Below are 20,068 nucleotides of genomic sequence, written 5' to 3'. Positions count from 1 at the left end.
TGCAGACTCTTAAAACCTTTGTTCTTTTTAAATCTTTTTATTGAATAAGTATACAAAAAGGTAAGCCATATAAACATTAATACAATGTTAAAATATAATAAAATTACAGAAGGTATCAATACCAAAAAAAATACTACAAACAATGTAATTTAAACATAAGAAACCAAGATAACATAATAGTATACTAAATCTTATATATATATCAATAGAAAAAAAGAAAAAAAAACCCAAAAAAAACCCACCGTGCAACTAACTAAAAGCAAAGCAAAGCAATGGGCTAACTTGAAACCAAACAGAGTTAAACTTAAAATCACGTCCTCAATCCCGACCTCCATTAAAAACAGTGAAAAAAAAACAAGAAGGGTATATATTACATTAAATGAAAATATCAAATAAAAGATCCCCAAGTCTGTTCAAATTTAAATGAAGAATCATAAAAGTTACTTCTAATTTTCTCCAGATTCAAACATAATATCGTCTGAGAGAACCAAAAAAAGGTAGTTGGAGCATTAAGCTCTTTCCAATGTTGTAAAATACATCTTTTCGCCATTAAAGTAAGAAATGCAATCATTCTACAGGCTGAAGGGGAAAGATTACTAGAAATTTTAGATAGTCCAAAGATAGCAGTAATAGGGTGAGGAGAGATATCTATATTTAATACCTTAGAAATAATATTAAAAATGTCTCTCCAAAAAGTTTCCAAAGTAGGGCAAGACCAAAACATATGAGTTAAAGAGGCTATCTGCCCTGAACATCTATCACAAAAAGGATTAATATGCAAGTAAAAACGCGCTAACTTATCTTTGGACATATGTGCTCTATGAACAACTTTAAATTGAATTAGGGAATGTTTAGCACAGATAGAGGAAGTATTGACTAATTGTAAAATCTGCCCCCAATCATCCACAGAAATGGTAAGCCCCAATTCCTGTTCCCAATCTACCCTAATCTTATCAAATGGAGCTTTCCTAAGTTTCATAATAATATTATAAATCATAGCCGATGCACCTTTCTGACATGGATTAAGGTTAATTATCGAATCTAAAATATATGTAGGAGGAAGCATTGGAAAGGAAGAAAGTATAGTACTAACTCTTAAAACCTTTGGTCAGCAGTTTAGTGTAGTGGTACAGCTTACTGGGTGCATTGATTGTGAGGTATTTCTCTGTGCCCAGCTGTACATGGCCATCAACAAAAAGAATTCATTTTAAAAATGAATTCTGTTAAATCTGCACATAGCTTTATGGAAGCATGTTGTTCAGCATTAAGGATGTGATTTGAAAGTTGTCTTGTCACTATATAACTATCCACATTGTAAATGATTAATTTCAGTGTTGTCCAGTTACTTTCCAGTTTTTTTTATTACACCAACTTGATTTTATACCCAGTATGTTCCATTATGTTACAAATCAACATGGTATTACTTTGATTTACTGTAAAATCTGTACCCTTGCGCTGCTTCATTATTTGCTGCAGACCTACATAAATGTACTTGCTAGCTGATATTGATGAGTTTTGACATTGTTCTGCCATTTCTACTCGCTTTGCAATGCAGTCAGGGTATTTTGTTCAAATCCCAGATGAGCCTGGACTGGGAGCAATTCCTTTTGAACAGTTGACTAGGAAGAACTCCTGTATATAAATATGGGAATGAGGCAAGGGTGGGGAAGGCAGATGAAGCAAAAGTCTTTGTTCTTGCTGTGTGTTATGTGTTGAAACTCTAAAGCATAAAACTAATTTAAAGGAAAAGATGGAGAGTCCAAAATGTGAGTCTAACTTAGTTTTCACTTTAAGCGAGGTGCATGCATATCATGTGTTGCTGTGATGACGTACCCACAACATCACTGGCCTTACGAATGAGTTTGTTGATTCTGTTGGTGTCTGCTACCCTCAGCCTGCTGCCCCAGCACACAACAGCAAACATGATAGCACTGGCCACCACAGACTCGTAGAACATCCTCAGCATCGTCCGACAGATGTTAAAGGACCTCAGTCTCCTCAGGAAATAGAGACTGCTCTGACCCTTCTTGTAGACAGCCTCAGTGTTCTTTGACCAGTCCAGTTTATTGTCAATTCGTATCCCCAGGTATTTGTAATCCTCCATCATTTCCACACTGACCCCCTGGATGGAAACAGGGGTCACAGGTGCCTTAGCCCTCCTCAGGTCTACCGCCAGCTCCTTAGTCTTTTTCACATTAAGCTGCAGATAATTCTGCTCACACCATGTGACAAAGTTTCCTACCGTAGTCCTGTAATCAGCCTCATCTCCCTTGCTGATGCATCCAACTATGGCAGAGTCATCAGAAAACTTCTGAAGATGGCAAGACTCTGTGCAGTAGTTGAAGTCCGAGGTATAAATGGTGAAGAGAAAGGGAGACAAGACAGTCCCCTGTGGAGCCCCAGTGCTGCTGATCACTCTGTCGGACACACAGTGTTGCAAGCACATGTACTGTGGTCTGCCAGTCAAGTAATCAAGAATCCATGACACCAGGAAAGCATCCACCTGCATCGCTGTCAGCTTCTCCCCCAGCAGAGCAGGGCGGATGGTGTTGAACGCACTGGAGAAGTCAAAAAACATGACCCTCACAGTGCTCACTGGCTTGTCCAGGTGGGCGTAGATACGGTTCAGCAGGTAGACGATGGCATCCTCAACTCCTAGTCGGGGCTGGTAGGCGAACTGGAGGGAATCTAAGTGTGGCCCGACCATAGGCCGGAGCAGCTCCAGAACAAGTCTCTCCGGGTCTTCATGACGTGGGAGGTCAATGCCACCGGTCTGTAGTCATTGAGGCCACTGGGGTGCGGCATCTTTGGCACAGGGACGAGGCAGGACGTCTTCCACAGCACAGGAACCCTCTGGAGACTCAAGATCAGGCTGAAGACATGGTGCAACTGTAACGAAAACCAATTTACCTCGGGATCAATAAAGTATGACTATGACTATGTGTGCCATTTACGTACTTTTACATATAACCTGCACTGTATTATGTAAACAACACAGAATGCTTAATCAAACATTATATTTACAATATTACTCAAATGTTACTGAAATATTAAATACACAACACTACCCCCCCCGTTAAACTCTGTAAACTCTAACTCAATATAGAATGCATCTAAACTCTATAAACAGCATACTATATAATACAACTACTATATATGGACATCCACAGCATAGTAAATTCTCAAATTGTTCCATTCAGGCCTAAAGATTTAATCACAGTGGAGGCTTTTTTCATCTTGTGGGATAACATCTTTCCTGACAAGGGAGGTCACTCTACTTGACTGGTGACACTAGTGACTGTGAAACAATCTCAGGTTCTGGGGTCTCCTCTGTGGTGGTTGCAGGAGTTGACTATGGGACTGCAGGAAGCAGTTCTGACAGCTCTGGTCACCTTTCTTCTCTAACAATTGACTGCGCTCTCAAATGATCGAGGTGTCACCTCCAGATGATGTCAGACACAATCTCCACTGTGTCGGAGAGTGGTCTAGTTCTGTTCTTAATCTTTCCGAGCCCCCACTTTTGATCACCACTGTAGTTCCCCGCCAGGGCTGCTTGTCCGGGAATGAGACATCAAAACTTCTTGTTTGAGGAGTTTTCAACTTGTCTCAGCTGTTTGTCCTGCATATTCCTTCTGAGATTGGGTTTGAGGAGATCCAAAAGTGTGAGTCCAAGGGACAACCCAGAAACAACATAGCTGGTGAGTTGTTGGCTGTGGAGTGTGCTGCATTACGATATGCAAAGAAGAAATTGGTGATTCTGTGTCAGTGTAGTGTGTTCTGCTGACATTGCTTGCAGTGTGTTCTTAAGACTCTGGACAAACCTTTCCACCAAGCTATTTGTAGCTGGGTGATACAGTATAATTGTAGTATGTCTTATTTATTTTCAGGAATGACTGAAACTTCCACAACAAACTGTGACCCCTTATCACTAACTATGTGCTCTAGGACACCAGTTCTTGAGAAAGGGCTTCTCCACACCTCGACAGTATGTGAGCCTGTAGTGGAGGCTGTTAGAGACACTTCTGTCCACTTTGTAGCTGCATCCACTTCTACCAAGAAATTTGTGCCAGTGAATGATCTGACAAATTCCACATGCATCCTTTGCCATGGAAATACAGGTCATTCCCAGGGATGTAGAGGGGCAGCTTTTGGCATCTTCTGGGTGTATTGGCAAACTGAATAGTCTATGGCAAGCTGCTTGATCTGCTAATCTATCCCAGGCCACCAGACAAAGCATTGTGCCAGTACTTTCATTTTGACCGTTTCTAGATGATTGGCATGTAGCTCCTTTGACACGTTAGCTCTCAGCTTGGATGGTACAACAACTCTCAATCCCCACTCCCGCTGCTGGTAAAAATGGGAAAGTGGAATTTTTTCTGCACTTTCCGGCCATTTGTGGCCAGGTAGATCTTAAGACAGTGTGGGGTCTTGTCTCATTTCCCTTTGGATTATCTCTGCCATAATAGGGAAAAAGTTGGATTTGCATTAGGGCCAATACTGTTTTGAGATTTTGGAGATGTTCCTTCTTCTCCTTACCAGTAACACTTATGTCATCCAGGTAACACTGAGTACCGGGGCAACCTTGCAGCACCTGGTCCTTAGCTTTCTGCCGGAGTTCAGGTGCAGATGCTGCTCCAAAAAATAAGCCTATTATAGAGAAAATCAGCCCTTGTGAATGTTTATTGTGAGAAACACTTTGGACTTTTCTTCCATCTCCATCTGTAGGTAGGCCTTAGAGTACACTTCGCTGAAGGGTTTCCCCCCCCCAGAAAGGTTTGCAAAGATGTCCTGTATCCTGGGCATAGGGTATTAATTTATTTTCAGTTCTGGGTTGATGGTGACCTTAAAATGACCACAGATCCTGACAAACCCATTCTTCTTGGCTACTGGGATCACTGGCTTTTCCCATGTGCTCGACTCAACCTTAGAAAGAATTCCTTCCGCCTCCATGCAGTCTAGCTCGCTGGCTACTTTATCAGGGATGGTATAAGGAACTGGACAGGCTTTGCAAAACTTGGGTTTGGCATCTTAATTTAACACTGTTTTATCCTTGATGTGTTTGAGTTTTCCAATGCCATCCTTGAATACTGCTGTGGTATCATCCAGTTCCTCTCTTGATTTACTTTTGGTTGACTGTTACAGGGGATGTGGCATGCACGTGGTGGATGGACCTCCAATCAGCTTGTAATTATCTCAGCCTTCTGATTTTAACCACATAATTTTAACCCAATGTGGCTTGTTAGTTGTTGTATTTCACTGTTACAAATGTCATTTCCATAGGAGTTATTTTTCTCCAGTATACGTTCTTAGTTGTGTACCTGCAGGTTCAGTATCTTTGAAATGCTGTTTAAACTCATTTTGTGGAATGACTGAGCTCGTGACAAATTCCATTTTAGTTAATTTGCAGTTCACTTTTAGTATAAGCCATATTGCTTGCCTCTGGTTAATTTTCATATCATAAAGCTCAAGGCAACTCAGTCTTGTGTCACTCTTATCATTATCAGAATTTTCATCAAGAGTATGCAGATTAGTGTTCTTTTTGAAGCTGCAGTTTGACTCTTTAGCCTTTTCTCTTCCCTGTGCAGTTCATTTATTTTTGTCTGCCCAATATGCTCTTTGTATGTGTCCTATTACGTTGCATTTTCTGTGAGTTTTGCCCTTAAACCTGCTTTGGTCTCCTTGCCACACTGGTAATACAATTTGTTTGGCCAGGCAGGTTTCTGTTGGAATGTTGCAGTTCTGTTCACGCTCAATTTCATTCTTGACTGCAGCTCAGCTGAATCTCTGTCTGCTGTTTCCCTTGATACGGCTATTTCAACTGCTCTTTTAAACGTAAGTTGTGCTTCAATTAGTAGCAATTTTTGAATACTTTCTTGTAAGGTTCCACAAATGAAACAATCTCTCAGTGCATCACTAAGCCCATCATTGAATTGACAATGCTCATACAATCTCTATAATTCAGCCATGTACGCTAAAATGGATTCCCCCTTTTTTTTAACCGCTTATGAAATATAATGTGTTCTGCAATCAACAATGCTTTGGTTTCTAAATGTTCCTGCATTACTTTCACGATATCAGCCAAGTTCATTTTGTCTAGTTTGGTTGGAGCAGTCAAAATTTCTAAGCAAACAGTAGGCCTTTAAACATAATACAGCCAGCAACACTGGTACTTCTCATTGGCTATTTCACTTGCCTCAAAAAGCTAATCAATTAGTTCAGTATACTTGAATCAGTTATATGTGTCAATCTTTCCGATGCTGCCTTTTTAAAAATGATTGTCATCACCCAGTATTCACTGTTTATGAACCCATGAATTCTTCTGTTTCTTTTCCCCCGACTTGTTGCCTTTCCTGTTGCAAAGAAAGCATATTGCTCTGAAGGGGGGAAAAAATGTACTGCCCCTTTTTAAAAAAGAACTCAACCATTTTTTGATGTGCTTCAATAGGAAAGTAGTTGTCTTGAGTTTGTTTAAAACTTGCTTGTTGCCTTGGCTACATTTTGTACTTTCAAAACATAAAACTAATTTAAAAGAAAAGGTGGGGAGTTTGAAATGAGAGACTGGGATAGTTGTACTTTAAGCGAGCAGCACACGTGATGGTGTGATGACATACCCCATTTACGTACTTTTACATATAACCGTCAATGCTTTATGCAAATAAAATAAGAGTGTTTAATCAAACTCTGTGTGCAATATTACTGAAGTATTAACTGCACAACAGCATGTGATCGTAGGAAAGGGGGCTACCATTTTCTGAGACTGTCTTTGTAGCTGTCATTTTGTGAACTGCTTGATGAATTGATCCTTGCTCCGGGATAACTTAATCAGAACAGTTGAATTTAGACATAAGGAGTTTCGTCCTAGTGATCTGCTAAACCTGGCAACATTCTCAGATAAGAAGCTGTTTATTTGGTAAAATGGCAGTTTTGCAGAAGGGGCAGCTTGTGATCTGGCCAGCTGTGCCCATCATTTGGGTGGCCTGCTGAGAGTAGTAAGAACCAGTCTGAGTGGACGGAGCAAAAGAAATTGCCTCAGGCACAAGGCTGAAGGGAGAATCTTAAAGCAATACTGCTTGTAGTCCTGGGCCACATCCGGTGAAAATTTGACACAGATCAGATAACCTTGAGCCATAGAAATTAAAACATTGTAGACTGATCGGATAAGGAAAAGGATAAGAATGAGGATTTTGGGAGCACAGGCAGCGACAACTGTCCAGAGACCAACCATCGTGGATGTGGAGGATCCCACATGTTGATCATATTGGGACTGCTAGGAATGCCTGGCTAGTGTAGACTCTTCCTTTTCCCAGTGATTACCTTTTCTCATCTTTTGACTGTTCATGGAGGGTCAAGGAAAGTTAGTAGATGTGTCCCCATGTATCCTGTTATGTAAAATCATGTGCTTGTGACCTGAGCCAATAAAGGTACTTGCTAGTAAATACAGATTCTCTCTGTATTATGATCATTATTATTGAGGGTTAATCCTTCTAAGAGAAAGTATAATGACCACTTTTCTTCCCAACAACTCTTCCCATAGTGGTGACATGCAATGATAAAACAAACTAATGTTGCTGCCAGTTGTAAGATCTGGGTGTATCTTTTACTGTGTTGAACTGCTGGTAAGCTGCAGTGCAATAAGCGTAAACTCTAAAAGCTAGATGGTGTTCTTCATTCCAGTGTAAAAGCAGTACAACCTGCATACATCCATCAGACATACTTAGGTGGGCATAGAGTTTATTTTTTCCCTGTGATCAAACTGAATGCTTGTGCAATTACTGAGATAGATATAGCTGGAGTGGGTTCTTCTCTTGCCCTTAATGAGTTTCTCATCTCTGATGCCCATTTCTGACCATAAGGTAGGTTAGTGGACTGTGAGCAGGAGGAGGTGGCATTGAAAGCAAGCTGTACCTTCCCAGGAAAGAACAGAATGAGCACAGTCCATCTCAGATTCCACACATCAGCAAACAAGCAGATGGTTGCACCGCAAAGCTGGCAGAGAGCTGGCAGCCCTCCACTGTGGCCCACACTGAGTTTTTGACGCAGTGAGCTTTAAAATAGCGCTTTTTGTTTCTTTCCCCTACAAAATGCCCAATGTCAGATGATCCTTTACAGAAAATGTACGATGAGTCTGCCTTGTGCTTGGAAAGTTGACAGAATGTGTCCAGTTTGTAAAGTAAGGTCTGATCAGTGAAATTCTGCAGGCAGCACCCAAGTGTGCATTGGAAATTATCCAATTTCAGTAAAAACATCCTCCCTTATATTGCTTCCCCAATAAAAATGATATGCCATATTATCATAGGATACTAACCTTTGGGGCAAGTAGGCTCTTTTAAAGCTGCAGTATAAATGTTTGAATAGATGGGATTCAAATCTGCTAGTTCCAGTGTTTTTTTTTGCTTTGTTGCCTCTGGCTTATTGCCAATCACTCTTTGTAGATCTCCATAAATCAAATGTAATAGCTTTTTACTTCAGTTGCATGAAGTTGCAAAGTTTTATTTAATCGTGAGGCTTCCCGATTCATGAAGAAACTTTTTAAAAAACTGCTCCAAATTGCAATTGAAATAAGAAACCAAATTCAGCATGAAGTGGTGTATAGCATACAGTTCACAGTTCTCATATAGAATGAATGATCTATTTCCCCATGTTTGATAGAGCATTGTTAAGCAACAGCCCGGTAATGTCATTGTCCTGGAGTGCTGGCTGTTTTTCTCAGTTAAATGATTTTGAATGACTGCAGTTGTATCATTAGCATCAATTACAGCTGGGTTTCAGTGCTATGAGGACAAGAATAAGATGTTCTAACAGATGCTTGCGTGGCTGAGAAATTGTTGTAGGGTGTAGAGTTTCAGGTTTCTGCATCATTGAGATCTCTTCTGGGGAAAGTATGACCTGTACAAAAAGAACGGGTTACATTTGAACCTGAAGGGGATCAATATCCTTGCGGGCATATTTGCTAAAGCTGTTGGTGAGAGTTTAAACTAAGTTAGCAGGGGGATGGGAACCGGAGTGATAGGGCTGAGGATGGGGCAGTTGGTATACAAGTCGATGCAGTGTGTAATGAGGCTATGAGAAAGGACTAGTAGTTAATAGTACAAAATTACAGTCAGTGAGCTAAGTGGAAGTATAACCATGGGGGCAAAATCAAAAAGCATGATTATAGGATTGAAACGTGTTATATTTGAATACACTACAATTATGAAATAAGATAGGTGATCTTGCAATACAATTAGAGATTGGCATGTACGACATTGTGGGCATCACTGAATTGCTGCTGAAAGAAGATCATAGTTGGGAGTGTGACATCCAAGGATTCACCTTGTATCAAAAAGACCAGCAGGTAGACAGAGTAGTCGGGGTGGCTCTGTTGGTTTAAAAAAAAATGAAATCAAATCCTTAGAGGTGACATAGGATCAGACCATGTTGAATCCTTGGGGGTAGAATTAAAGGGTGGATGAACCCTCTTGTAGGGTCAACGGCCATCTAGCAAACACATGCTGTGAGGCGCGGAAAGGGCATCCCTTGCATCGAAGCTTGGTCTGGCTATTCACTGCAACAGAAGGTCCCCCAGCCGTCTTGGACCCCACCATGCCGCTGGATCCGGGAGGGGATGTTGAGAGGGTGGGTCTGGACCTGTGCAACCCCCTACTCACCTAAAATCCACTCACACACATGCTGTTCCTTTCTAAGGAGTGGGGTACCACCCCACTAACTGACTGAAAGGAACCATCATCATCCTATGGGATGGATAGCCAGAGAGAGTTAAGAAACTGCAAGGGTAAAATGTTCTTGATGGGTGTCATATATGGGCCTCCAAATAGTAGTCAGGATATGGGGTACAAATTACAATAGGGTGATAGAGAAAGCATGTAAGATGGACAATGTTGTGATAATCATGGGGGATTTCAATATGCAGGTAGATTGGGAAAATCCGGTTGGTGCTTGATTCCAAGAAACGGAATTTGTAGAATGCCTACGAGATAGCTTTTTAGAGTAACTTGTGTTCGAGCCCATTAGGTGAAAGGCAATTCTGGATTGGGTGTTATGTAACGCAGCAGATTTGTTTACGGAGTTTAAGGTAAAGGAATCCTTAGGAGACAGTGATCATTATACGATAGAATTCACCATGTAGTTTGAGAGGGAGAAGGTAAAGTCTAAGTCAATGTTACAGTGGAGTAAAGGGAATTACAGAGACCTATGAAAGGAGCTAGCCAAGGTTGATTGTAAGGAGATACCAGCAGAGATGACGGTAGAACAATAGCTGAAGTTTTTGGGGAGCAATTTGGAAGGTGTAGGATAGATACATCCCAAAGATGAAGTACTCTAAAAGGAGGATGAGCCAACCGTGGCAAATAAGGGAAGTAAGAGGCAGTATCAAATCAAAAGAGATGGCATTTAATATAGCAAAAATCAGTGCAAAGTTAGAGGATTGAGAAGCTTATAAAAAACAAAAGAAGGCAAATGAGAAAACAATAACTGGAAAGATGCAATATGAAGGTAAGCTAGCCAATAATATAGAAGCGCATAGCAAATGTGTTTGCAAATATATGAAGAGTAAAAGAGAGGCAAGAATGGATATCGGACCACTGGAAAATGACATAGGAGAGCTAGTTTTGGGGGGCAAAGAAATGGTGGATGAACATACAAAGTATTTTGCATCAGTCTTCACTATAGGACCTGGCTGGTGGCGTAATGGCATCAATGTTGCACTTCGAGGCGAAAGGTCCCGAGTTCGAATCCAGTTCCAGCTGCTTCCCTGCACACTTTCCATCCATGCTGGGTTACGAGCTGGTGACCTGTTTGGAAACTCACCCGGCAGAAGGCAATGGCAAACCACAGCTGTAACTTGCCTCGTACGTAGTTCCAGTTCCCCACTACGTCAGAGGGGCGTGGAGGGAAATCGTCCGCTAACCAGAGAAACTCCAGGTGCGACGTACCTTTCCTTTCCTTCACTATAGAAGCCATCGGCAGTATGCCAGAAATTCAGAAGTGTCAGAGGGCAGAAGCAAGTGTTGTAGCTATTACTAGACAAGATGAACTACGGCCCAGGTAGCTGAAGAAATTGTGGAGGCATTAGTAATGATCTTTCAAGCATCATTAGATTCTGGAATGGTTCCAGAGGACTTGGAAAATTGCAAATGTCACTCCACTCTTTAAGAATGGAAGGAAGCAGAAGACGGGAAATGATAGGGCAGTTGGCCTGACTGCAGTGGTTGAGAAGATGTTAGGAGCCCATTATTAAGGATGATGTTTTGGGGTTACTTGGAGGAACAGGATAAAATAAGCCAAAGTCAGCATGGCTTCCTTAAAGGGAATAATTTCCTGTCAAATCTGTTGGAATTCATTGAGGAAATAACAGGCAGGATAAACAAAGGAGAGTCAGTGGATGTTGTTTACTTGGATTGTCAGAAGGCATATAACAAGGTGCCATGCGTGAGGCTGCTTAACAAGATATGAGCCCATGGTATTACAGGAAAGATACTAGCATGGATAGAAGACTGACTGATTGGCAATAGGCAGAGAGTGGAAATAGAGGGGGCCTTTTCTGGGTTGGCTGTTGAGTATTCCACAGGGGTCTGTGTTGGAACCACTTCTTTTCATGTCATATGTCAATGATTTGGATGACAGAACTGATGGCTCTGTGGCCAATTTTGCAGACGATGTAAAGATAGGTAGAGGGGCAAGTAGTGTTGAGGAAGCAGGAAGCCTGCAGAAGGACTGAGGATTGGGAGAATGGGCAAAGATGTGGCAGATGGTATACGGTGTCAGGAAGTGTACGGTCATGCACTTTGGTAGAAGGAATAAAAGCATATTCGATTTTCTAAATGGGAAGCAAATTCAAAAATCAGAGGTGCAAAGGGACTTGGGAGTCCTCGTGTAGGAATTCCTAAAGGTTAACTTGCGGGTTGAGTCAGTGGCAAGGAAGGCAAATGCAATGCTAGCATTCATTTTGAGAGGACTAGAATATTACAGCAAGGATGTAGTGTTGAGGCCTTATAAGGCATTGGTCAGATGGCACTTGGAGTACTGTGAGTAGTTTTGGACCCCTTATCAAAGAAAAGATGTGCTGGCATTGGGGGGAGAGAAGTGTCACAAGAATTATCCCAAGAATGAAGGGGTTAATATATGAAGAGCATTTGATGGCTCTGGGCCTGTATTTGCTGAAGTTTAGAAGAGTGAGGAGGGATCTCATTTAAACCTATCAAATATTGAATGGCCTAGATAGAGCAGATGTGGAGAGGATATTTCCTACAGTGGGTGAATCTAGGACCAGAGAGCACAGCCTCAGAAGAGAGGGACATCCATTTTGAACAGAGATGAGGAATTTCTCTCGCCAGACAATAGTGAATCTGTGGACTTCATTGTCACAGGCAGCTGTGAATGCCAAGTCATTGAGTATATTTATAGCAGAGGCTTGTGAATCCTTAATTAATCAGGGTGTCAAAAATTACAGAGAGAAGGCAAGAGAGTGGGGTGAGAGTGATAATAGAACAGCCATGATGGAATAGTGGAGCAGACTCGATGGGCTGAATGCCCTAATTCTGCTTCCATGTCTTATTGCTCTTGTGTATTTCATGACTGTTAATATGCTGAATTAGCATAACATTAACAGAGAAGATGTTAGGAATCAAAATTAGCATAATGACAAATTATTGAGGATAGATTTGATTTGAATCCTCCAGCTTTTCCCTTTCTAGTTGTTTCTCTGTGTAGTCCTATATTTTACAGCTTGTTCTTTGAGCCTTAGTAGATATAAAATGGTATATACCAAATTCTTTGAACATAGTGTAAGAGTGGTGTTAAGAATTTTGGCAGTTTGTCATTTTGTTGGAAACTTTAATATTTTTTTCCATTATTTCTTTAAAGTTCTATTGTGCCCATTAATTTCCTTTGGCTCAACTACCTTACAATCTGCTGCTTTGTTGGCATTCACATGATAGCTAATTATTCTTCAGCTCAAGATGAATTTCTATTTAGATCATAAATGAAAAGTCTAATCATTGACTCAAACAAGCTTGCACAGAAGAGTGATTCATTCTTTCAGATATTCAGTTTTGTAATTGCATATCTTTTGTTGAAATCGAGCAGTTTTTAAGTGGATAATCTCCGTAATTGTCTTTGTCCTTGTTACGATGAGGTTATGAAAAATTTAGTTCTAAGTAATGTCGGCATTAAATTCTTGTAGATTGGATTCTTTTTCTTTCACTTTTTTGCAAAGTTCTGTGAGTGTGTGGTCAGCTGCTGCTTTGATCTGCTGTAATCCCTGTGAAAGTGCATTTGCCACTGGGAGTTCCAAGATTTAGGCCTAGCAATATTGACGGACTGGCAGTACATTTTCAAGATGGGTTGTTATGTTCTTTGGAAGGGAACCTGCAAGTAGTGGTGTGTGCATGCTTCTATTATCCTTGTTGTCTTTGGGGTGCCAAATTTGGGATGTTTCAACAGTAACTGTAGTGCATTTTGTGTGTGGCACTGTGCAGCTATGGTACACCATGGTGAAGGGAAGGAGTGGCAGAGACAGAGCTCATTGGCACATTTAGAAGGTACCTAGATGAGTATATAAAGTTCCATAACCAATGGGGCAATGGACCAAGATTTGAGAATTGAGATGATCCTGCACAGAATATCCTAAGTAGGTGTTTCTAGGCTAGTGTGGACACAATAGCTACCTCCAGTGCTATAAATACCCATGATTCCTTGTATTAAAGTCACTTGAGAGCCAGACTGGAAAAGTTGAGAGACTATTTGCCAAAAATATAAGTAAACAAGTTTTTTTGCTGACAGCCTCATCACACTTTTACACACCCCAACTTCTATGGACACTGTATTCAAATTCTGCACATCCTGCAGTTGGTTTTGTACTTCAGTACTAATTGTTGACAGTCTTGGATGAGACAACATTAGTGGATAATCCCTTTTTGCACATCAGTATTCAAGTACTTTGTTTATATAGTATCATTCTATATTGATGACAGCCATATCAAATCGGCATTGCTCAGTGTAATGGAGGTTGTGTGTAAACAAATTATATTATGCTGAGTTGGATCAATTTGAAACTGTTAACCTGGGTAGATAGTATTTGCAGTAGTATTCAGATCAGAACATGTCAGTTGTGGAATAGGCTTGGACATTTCCTGTTGCAGGTTGTGCTTCCAATCCTGATACACTTCCATCAAGTAAATTCACAGAGAAACTTCATCCTGTGTGGAATGCTGCTTTTTAAGAGCATTACATGTAGAACATAACTGTGTTGTTCTAAGACTGTAGATTGTTGGGCACTTCCTGGACAAAGTGGTCTTAATCCTGCAACAGCATTTGGTAGAATATTTGGTAGAATATTTGCACACTACCATCCTTCATTTCACTGACTCCTTCCCATTGCACAACCAGCCTCCCAAACTGTAATGGATATGATACCCTCAGCACCACCACCACCAACATCTCCTTGCCTTGCAAGAAGTGCCATCCAGATTTCCACGCCTATCCTAGTAAGTGCCAGAGCTCCTTTCCTAAGTTTTCTGCCCCTGGCTGTGTCATGTATGAGTCCTTGAGTGATGGTAAGCCCTACTGTTTTCCCATCATGCTAACTGGGTCTGTAGCTGACCATTTCCTGAGCCCAGCATTGGGAAAGGAGTATTGGACAGCATATCTATTTCTTGAACTCAGAAATACAAATACCTAAAGATTGGTGGGACAGTGACCAACTGTTAATTGTTCAACTCCAATAATACCATTCCAACATCTTTTAGTGAGCTGCACTGCAATTTCCAGCCAGTACTAATTCCTAATTTCTGTGATCACTGAACATTCAGGTTCCATTACTAAATGTGTTTTTTAGAATCTTGGTAGTTTGGGATTAAAATCTAAACTCGGTTGCTTGTGTTTGGGAATTGTAATTGTTACCTCCTGCCTGTACATTCTTCGTCCTATTTATCTATGTATTCTTTTTCCCCCAATCTATTTATTTATCTATATATATACATTCATTCATTCAGTTATTTAGATATACAGCACAGTAACAGGCCCATCCGTCCCAACAAGCCCGCAGCAGTGGGAATTGAACCCAGGTTATTGGTGTTGTACTGCAGTGTGATAACGGCTATGCTACCGTGCCTCCCCCATATTTTGGTTTGTTGTCCTCTATTTAAATATCACAGTCCTGGTGCAAAGTTTCCCAATTTATCACAAACACGAGAAAATCTGCAGATGATCATCTGTACTGTCACTTACAGGAGTGACATTCCAGAGAAATCATGGTTCGTTAGGGGAATGGTCTCTGTATCTTTATGGAGTGACCACGTAGCTGTAACATTTGTATTTAAACAAATCTTGTTTGCCTCTTATACAAGGGGTGATTGATAAGTTCGTGACAAGGAGTCACGGGTAGAAGGAGTCAATTTTAGAAAACCTAGCATATTTATTTTTTATTTTTATAATCCCTTACTCACTCTTCCTTCAGTTAGTCCTGACGAAGGGTCTCGGCCTGAAACGTCGACTGCGCCTCTTCCTATAGATGCTGCCTGGCCTGCTGCGTTCACCAGCAACTTTGATGTATGTTGCTTGAATTTCCAGCATCTGCAGAATTCCTGTTGTTTATATTTATTTTTCCTACATTTACACACTTCGTCCAGCAGTCGTGGAGCATACGGATCCCTTCTTTGTAGAAGTCGGCGTCTTGGACCTCCAGAAGTGGTCCACAGCAGGGGTGATTGATAAGTTTGTCGCCTAAGGTAAAAGGAGATGAATTATTAACTTCAAACTTCCTGCATTTTCACTCAAAGAGTTGAACTGCATGTGCATCTAGCAAGAGCGTTTTAATTCATCTCCTTCTACCTTAGGCCATGAACATATCAATCACCCCTGCTGTGGACCACCTGGAGGTCCAGGATGCTCTCGTTACATGCACTTGCAGTTCAAATCTTTGAGTAATAATGCAGAAAGTTTGAAGTTAATAACTCATCTCCTTCTACCTTAGGCCACAAACTTATCAATCACCCCTGCTGTGGACCACTTCTACAAAGGAGGGATACGTATGTTCTACGACCCCTGGACTAAGTGTGTACATGTAGGAGGGGACTATGTTGAAAAATAAATTATGCTAGGTTTCTTCTACCTCAAGGCCATGAACTTATCAATCACCCCTCCTATGTATAGTTGGGCAATAACAAGTTTCAATTAACGGTACATAGCATTTAGGAAGGAGTCCTCTTTCTATTAGTCCTGTTGTTGTATTTACCCAGTTTCAAAAGGAAAAATACTGTTTGTTTCCTCCCTTTGCACCTATACAGTATATACTAACTGTAAGTCATGTTTTTTCCTGTTATCATGTATTGCATTGTACTGCTGCCACAAAGACAACAAATTTCTCAACATATGCCAATGATATTAAGCAATGCACACAAGCTTTTTTGTGTGTGTTTAGTTTGGATTTCCAGCATCTGCAGATTTTCTCTGCTGGTGATATTAAACCTGATTCAGATTCTGAGCTTGTTTAATTGGCAAACCTTGTAAAACATGTGATGGACAAAGAATAACAATACATTCCCCCTTTGTTTTCAGTCTTTACAAAGCAGTGTACCGCACCATGGGCCAGCTGGCAATCAGGATACTGTCCAATGAAAGTGGCATGTGATCGGAAGTAGATTCAGAGTGCATTTCCATCATATAGTGAGAGTTTCTGTTTACAAGCAATATATACTATAACTTGGTACACACTCCACAGAGAATGTGCAAGGTGCAACATTTTACATTCAGAAGGTTGTGTACAATAGGTGTTTACATAAGGTTCTGATTTAGCTCCATTCTGTTTGCAGGTGACTGAGTTTAGATAACATCCACTCTCTGCGTGACTGCACAAATCTCCAGAACTTTGAGAATTTAACGTCAAGCTGAAGAATATTTTTATTTCACAGAAGACCAGGGTATTGAATTAAATGGCTGAAAAACAAATCAGGTATTTGCACTAAAGTTATTTTCACCATTTGCTGACGTTTTGCTATAGAATTGCTATCATGTATTGTGAGTTTCTGTTTACAAACAGTACTCTTGCTAAACTCCATCTGAATTCAGAATTAAGCAATACACACAATGTCCTAGAGGAGCTAAGCAGGTCAGGCAGCATCTATGGATGGGAATAAACAGTCAATGTTTCTGTTATGTTTCAGTAATATTTGAGTAATATTGTAAATGTATTATTTGGTTAAACTTGTGTATTTTAATAATTCATTACGGGTTACACGTCAAAGTACAAGAATGGCATACACCATCGTGGCACCACTGCATCCGTGCGCGCTCATTTCAAGTAAAGATGGAACTAAGACATGCATTCAGGCTCCATGTTTCCTTTCAATTAGTTTTATCTTTTGGAGTTACAAAATGTAACACTATCCTTGCATCCTGTCTGTAAAATATGGTTTTATTCTCTGTAATAATGTCTTTTTCATATTTCTGTTTTCCTCTCTTCCAAAACAACTTTCCTCAGTATGGGGTATTCTTAGTATAGTACTCATGCCAATTCTCGTATGCAAACTGAGCTGATAAGTATTCGTGTTTACTCATGGATATTTAGAGTGTAGAGTTATACAGCTCAGATACAGGCCCATTGGTTCTGAATTTGTCCTGTTCATCCTTCTAACCCTTTCCTATCCACGTACCTGTCCAAGTACCTTTTAAATATTGTAATTGTAGCCTCCTCTACTCCCTCTTCTGGCAGCTCATTCCACAAAACCAGCACACTGTGTGGAAAAGTTGCCCCTCAAAACCCCTTTACATTTCTGCCCCTCAATTAAATCTGTGCCCTCTACTTTTGGACTCCCCTATCCTGGGAAAAAGATGGTGACCATTCACTTTATCTCCGCCCCTCATGATTTTATATACCTCTGTAAGTTCATTCCTGCATTCCTCTTTTGGGTGATGGGATGGAGATACGTTTCTAACAAAGGAGGTGCAAGGCACTGCTTCCCTCTGCTAGCCTGCTTGGGCAAGGTGTAGCACCTGCTTAGCCAGGATCAGGGTCATGTGAAACCATGGGAGCAGGTGGTGGATGGTTGCTTGAGTAGCTGGTTTATATCACAAGTCCTGGATATGTGACCACTGACGCCAGGCAGACAGTCTCTGCAGAGTATTGATAATGGCTGCAGTCACCCATCTTATGCCTTGTAAGGCATAAAAATGCCCGACGCAGGCCTCTCATGGTCTGAGTTGAGGTTCCCTCCTCCCCCACCCATCTTGTAAAGATACTGCCCAGAAGAAGTCAGTGTCAAACCACTTCTGTAGAAAAATTTGCCAGGAACAATCATCGTAAATCATATGAAAGGGCACATAATGATGATGATTGTGTTCCATTCCTCCTACATTCTTAAGGAAAAGCCCTAGCTTTCCAGTCTCTCTTTATAACTTATCCCGACTCCGTACCATGCTTATAAATCCTCTCTGCACCCTTTTTAGTTTAACGTCATCCTTCCTATTGGGAGTTGGCCAGAACTGCACACAATACTCCAAGTGTGATCTTACCACCTCTTATAGGGTTGGAGCACAACATCCCTACTCAATGTTTCGATCAATGAAGGCAGACATGTCAGATACTGCTTCTACTACCCTGTTTACCTGTGTTGTGTCTTCTAGGGAAAAGTAGAACACTCTAGAACAGGAGTTCCCAACCTGGGGTCCATGACAACCTTGCTTTATGGTATTGATCCATGACATAAAAAAGGTGTTGGGAACCCCTGCTCTCGAGCTTTGCCATTCGCTGTGTAAGCTCTCCCCAGGTTTAACTTGCTAAAGTGTAACACTTTGCACCTGTCCAAGTTAAATTCCATCTGCTCTTCCTCGGCCCCCTTTCCATGTTGATCTAGAACCTGCTTTACCCTTATAGCTTTCTTTACTGTTTTTGTTTTTTTATTTTGTGTCATTTGCATCCTTAGTAATCACATTATGTATATACCCATCCAAATTGATAATTGAGATGACATGGAACATTAAACCCAGCACCGATCCCTGCAGCATACCAGTTCTCACAGGCCTTCATTCTGAGCAGCTGCCTTCCACTTCCATCATCTGACTCCTTCCACCATGCCAGTATTGATTACTCACCTCTGGCTAAAGGTAATGCAAGTACCTCTTTGTTGGCTTCCTACAATGTGCTTGGATACAGTTGGTCAGACCCAGGGGTGTTGTCCACCTCTTATGTGCTTTAAGAGCTTCAGCACCCCCATTTGCAATGTGGTTATGTTTCAAGACATCATTGTTCTCTTCTCTGAAATCCTTGACTTCCATGATGTTTTCTATGTACAGCACATGAGAAATTGGTATTGAATACCTCACCCGTCTCCCATGGCTCCATACATAGATAAACCCATTGATTCATCAGGGGATCTTTTTTGCTCTTACTGTAATTATTGAATTTCTTAAGATTCCCCTTAATCTTAGGCAGCATGGTGGCGTAGTGGTTAGAGCAATTGCTTTTCTGTGCTGGCAATCACCATTTGGGGTTCAATTTCCACTGCTCTCTGTCGGGAGTGTGTAAATAGATAGACACTTTATTGATCCCAAAGGAAATTACATTGTCACAGCAGCATTACGAGTGCACAGATATACAAATATTAGAAGTACAAACGTTTGTAAGAAAGAGTAAAAAAAATAAGTTGCTTTAAACAGACTAACAGGAGGGGGTCATCACTTCCCCAGCTATCGATTGACTCATTATAGAACCTAATGGCCGAGGGTAAGAATTACCTCATATAGCGCTCTTTGGAGCAGCACAGTTGTCTTAATCTATTACTAAAAGTGCTCCTCTATTCAGCCAAGGTGGCCTGCAGAAGGTGAGAAACATTGCCCAGAATTGCCAGGACTTTTCTTGGGGTCCTTTGTTCTACCATAGTCTCCATTGTGTCCAGTTTGACTCCTATAACAGTGCCAGCTTTTCTAATCAGTTTATTGAGCCTGGTGCTGTCACCCGTGTTGATGCCATTGCCCCAGCACACCAACAATTAGAAGATTTCTCTGGTAACAACTGATTGGTAGAAAATGTGGAGAGGCCTGCATACTCCAAAGGACTTCAGTCTCCTCAGGAAGT

At 41.0% G+C, this 20,068-nt stretch overlaps 1 protein-coding gene across 2 annotated transcripts in view; it reads left to right on the top strand.

The window, feature by feature from the left end:
- The window catches only part of slc25a22a (solute carrier family 25 member 22a), a 169,752-nt gene that overhangs the window by 55,136 nt on the left and 94,548 nt on the right, over window positions 1-20,068 (top strand). For both annotated transcript variants that reach the window (XM_063062156.1, XM_063062157.1), the window contains exon 2: window positions 16,809-16,948. In XM_063062156.1, coding sequence (XP_062918226.1) covers window positions 16,929-16,948 — 20 coding nt within the window. In that variant the 5' untranslated portion in view covers window positions 16,809-16,928. The remainder of the gene's footprint in view (window positions 1-16,808; window positions 16,949-20,068) is intronic.

This window comes from Mobula hypostoma, chromosome 11 (genome assembly GCF_963921235.1).
Source record: "Mobula hypostoma chromosome 11, sMobHyp1.1, whole genome shotgun sequence".
Classification (NCBI taxonomy): Eukaryota; Metazoa; Chordata; class Chondrichthyes; order Myliobatiformes; family Myliobatidae; genus Mobula; species Mobula hypostoma.
Note: the sequence above shows the minus strand (reverse complement) of the source record. Positions and strands in the feature narration are given on the sequence as shown.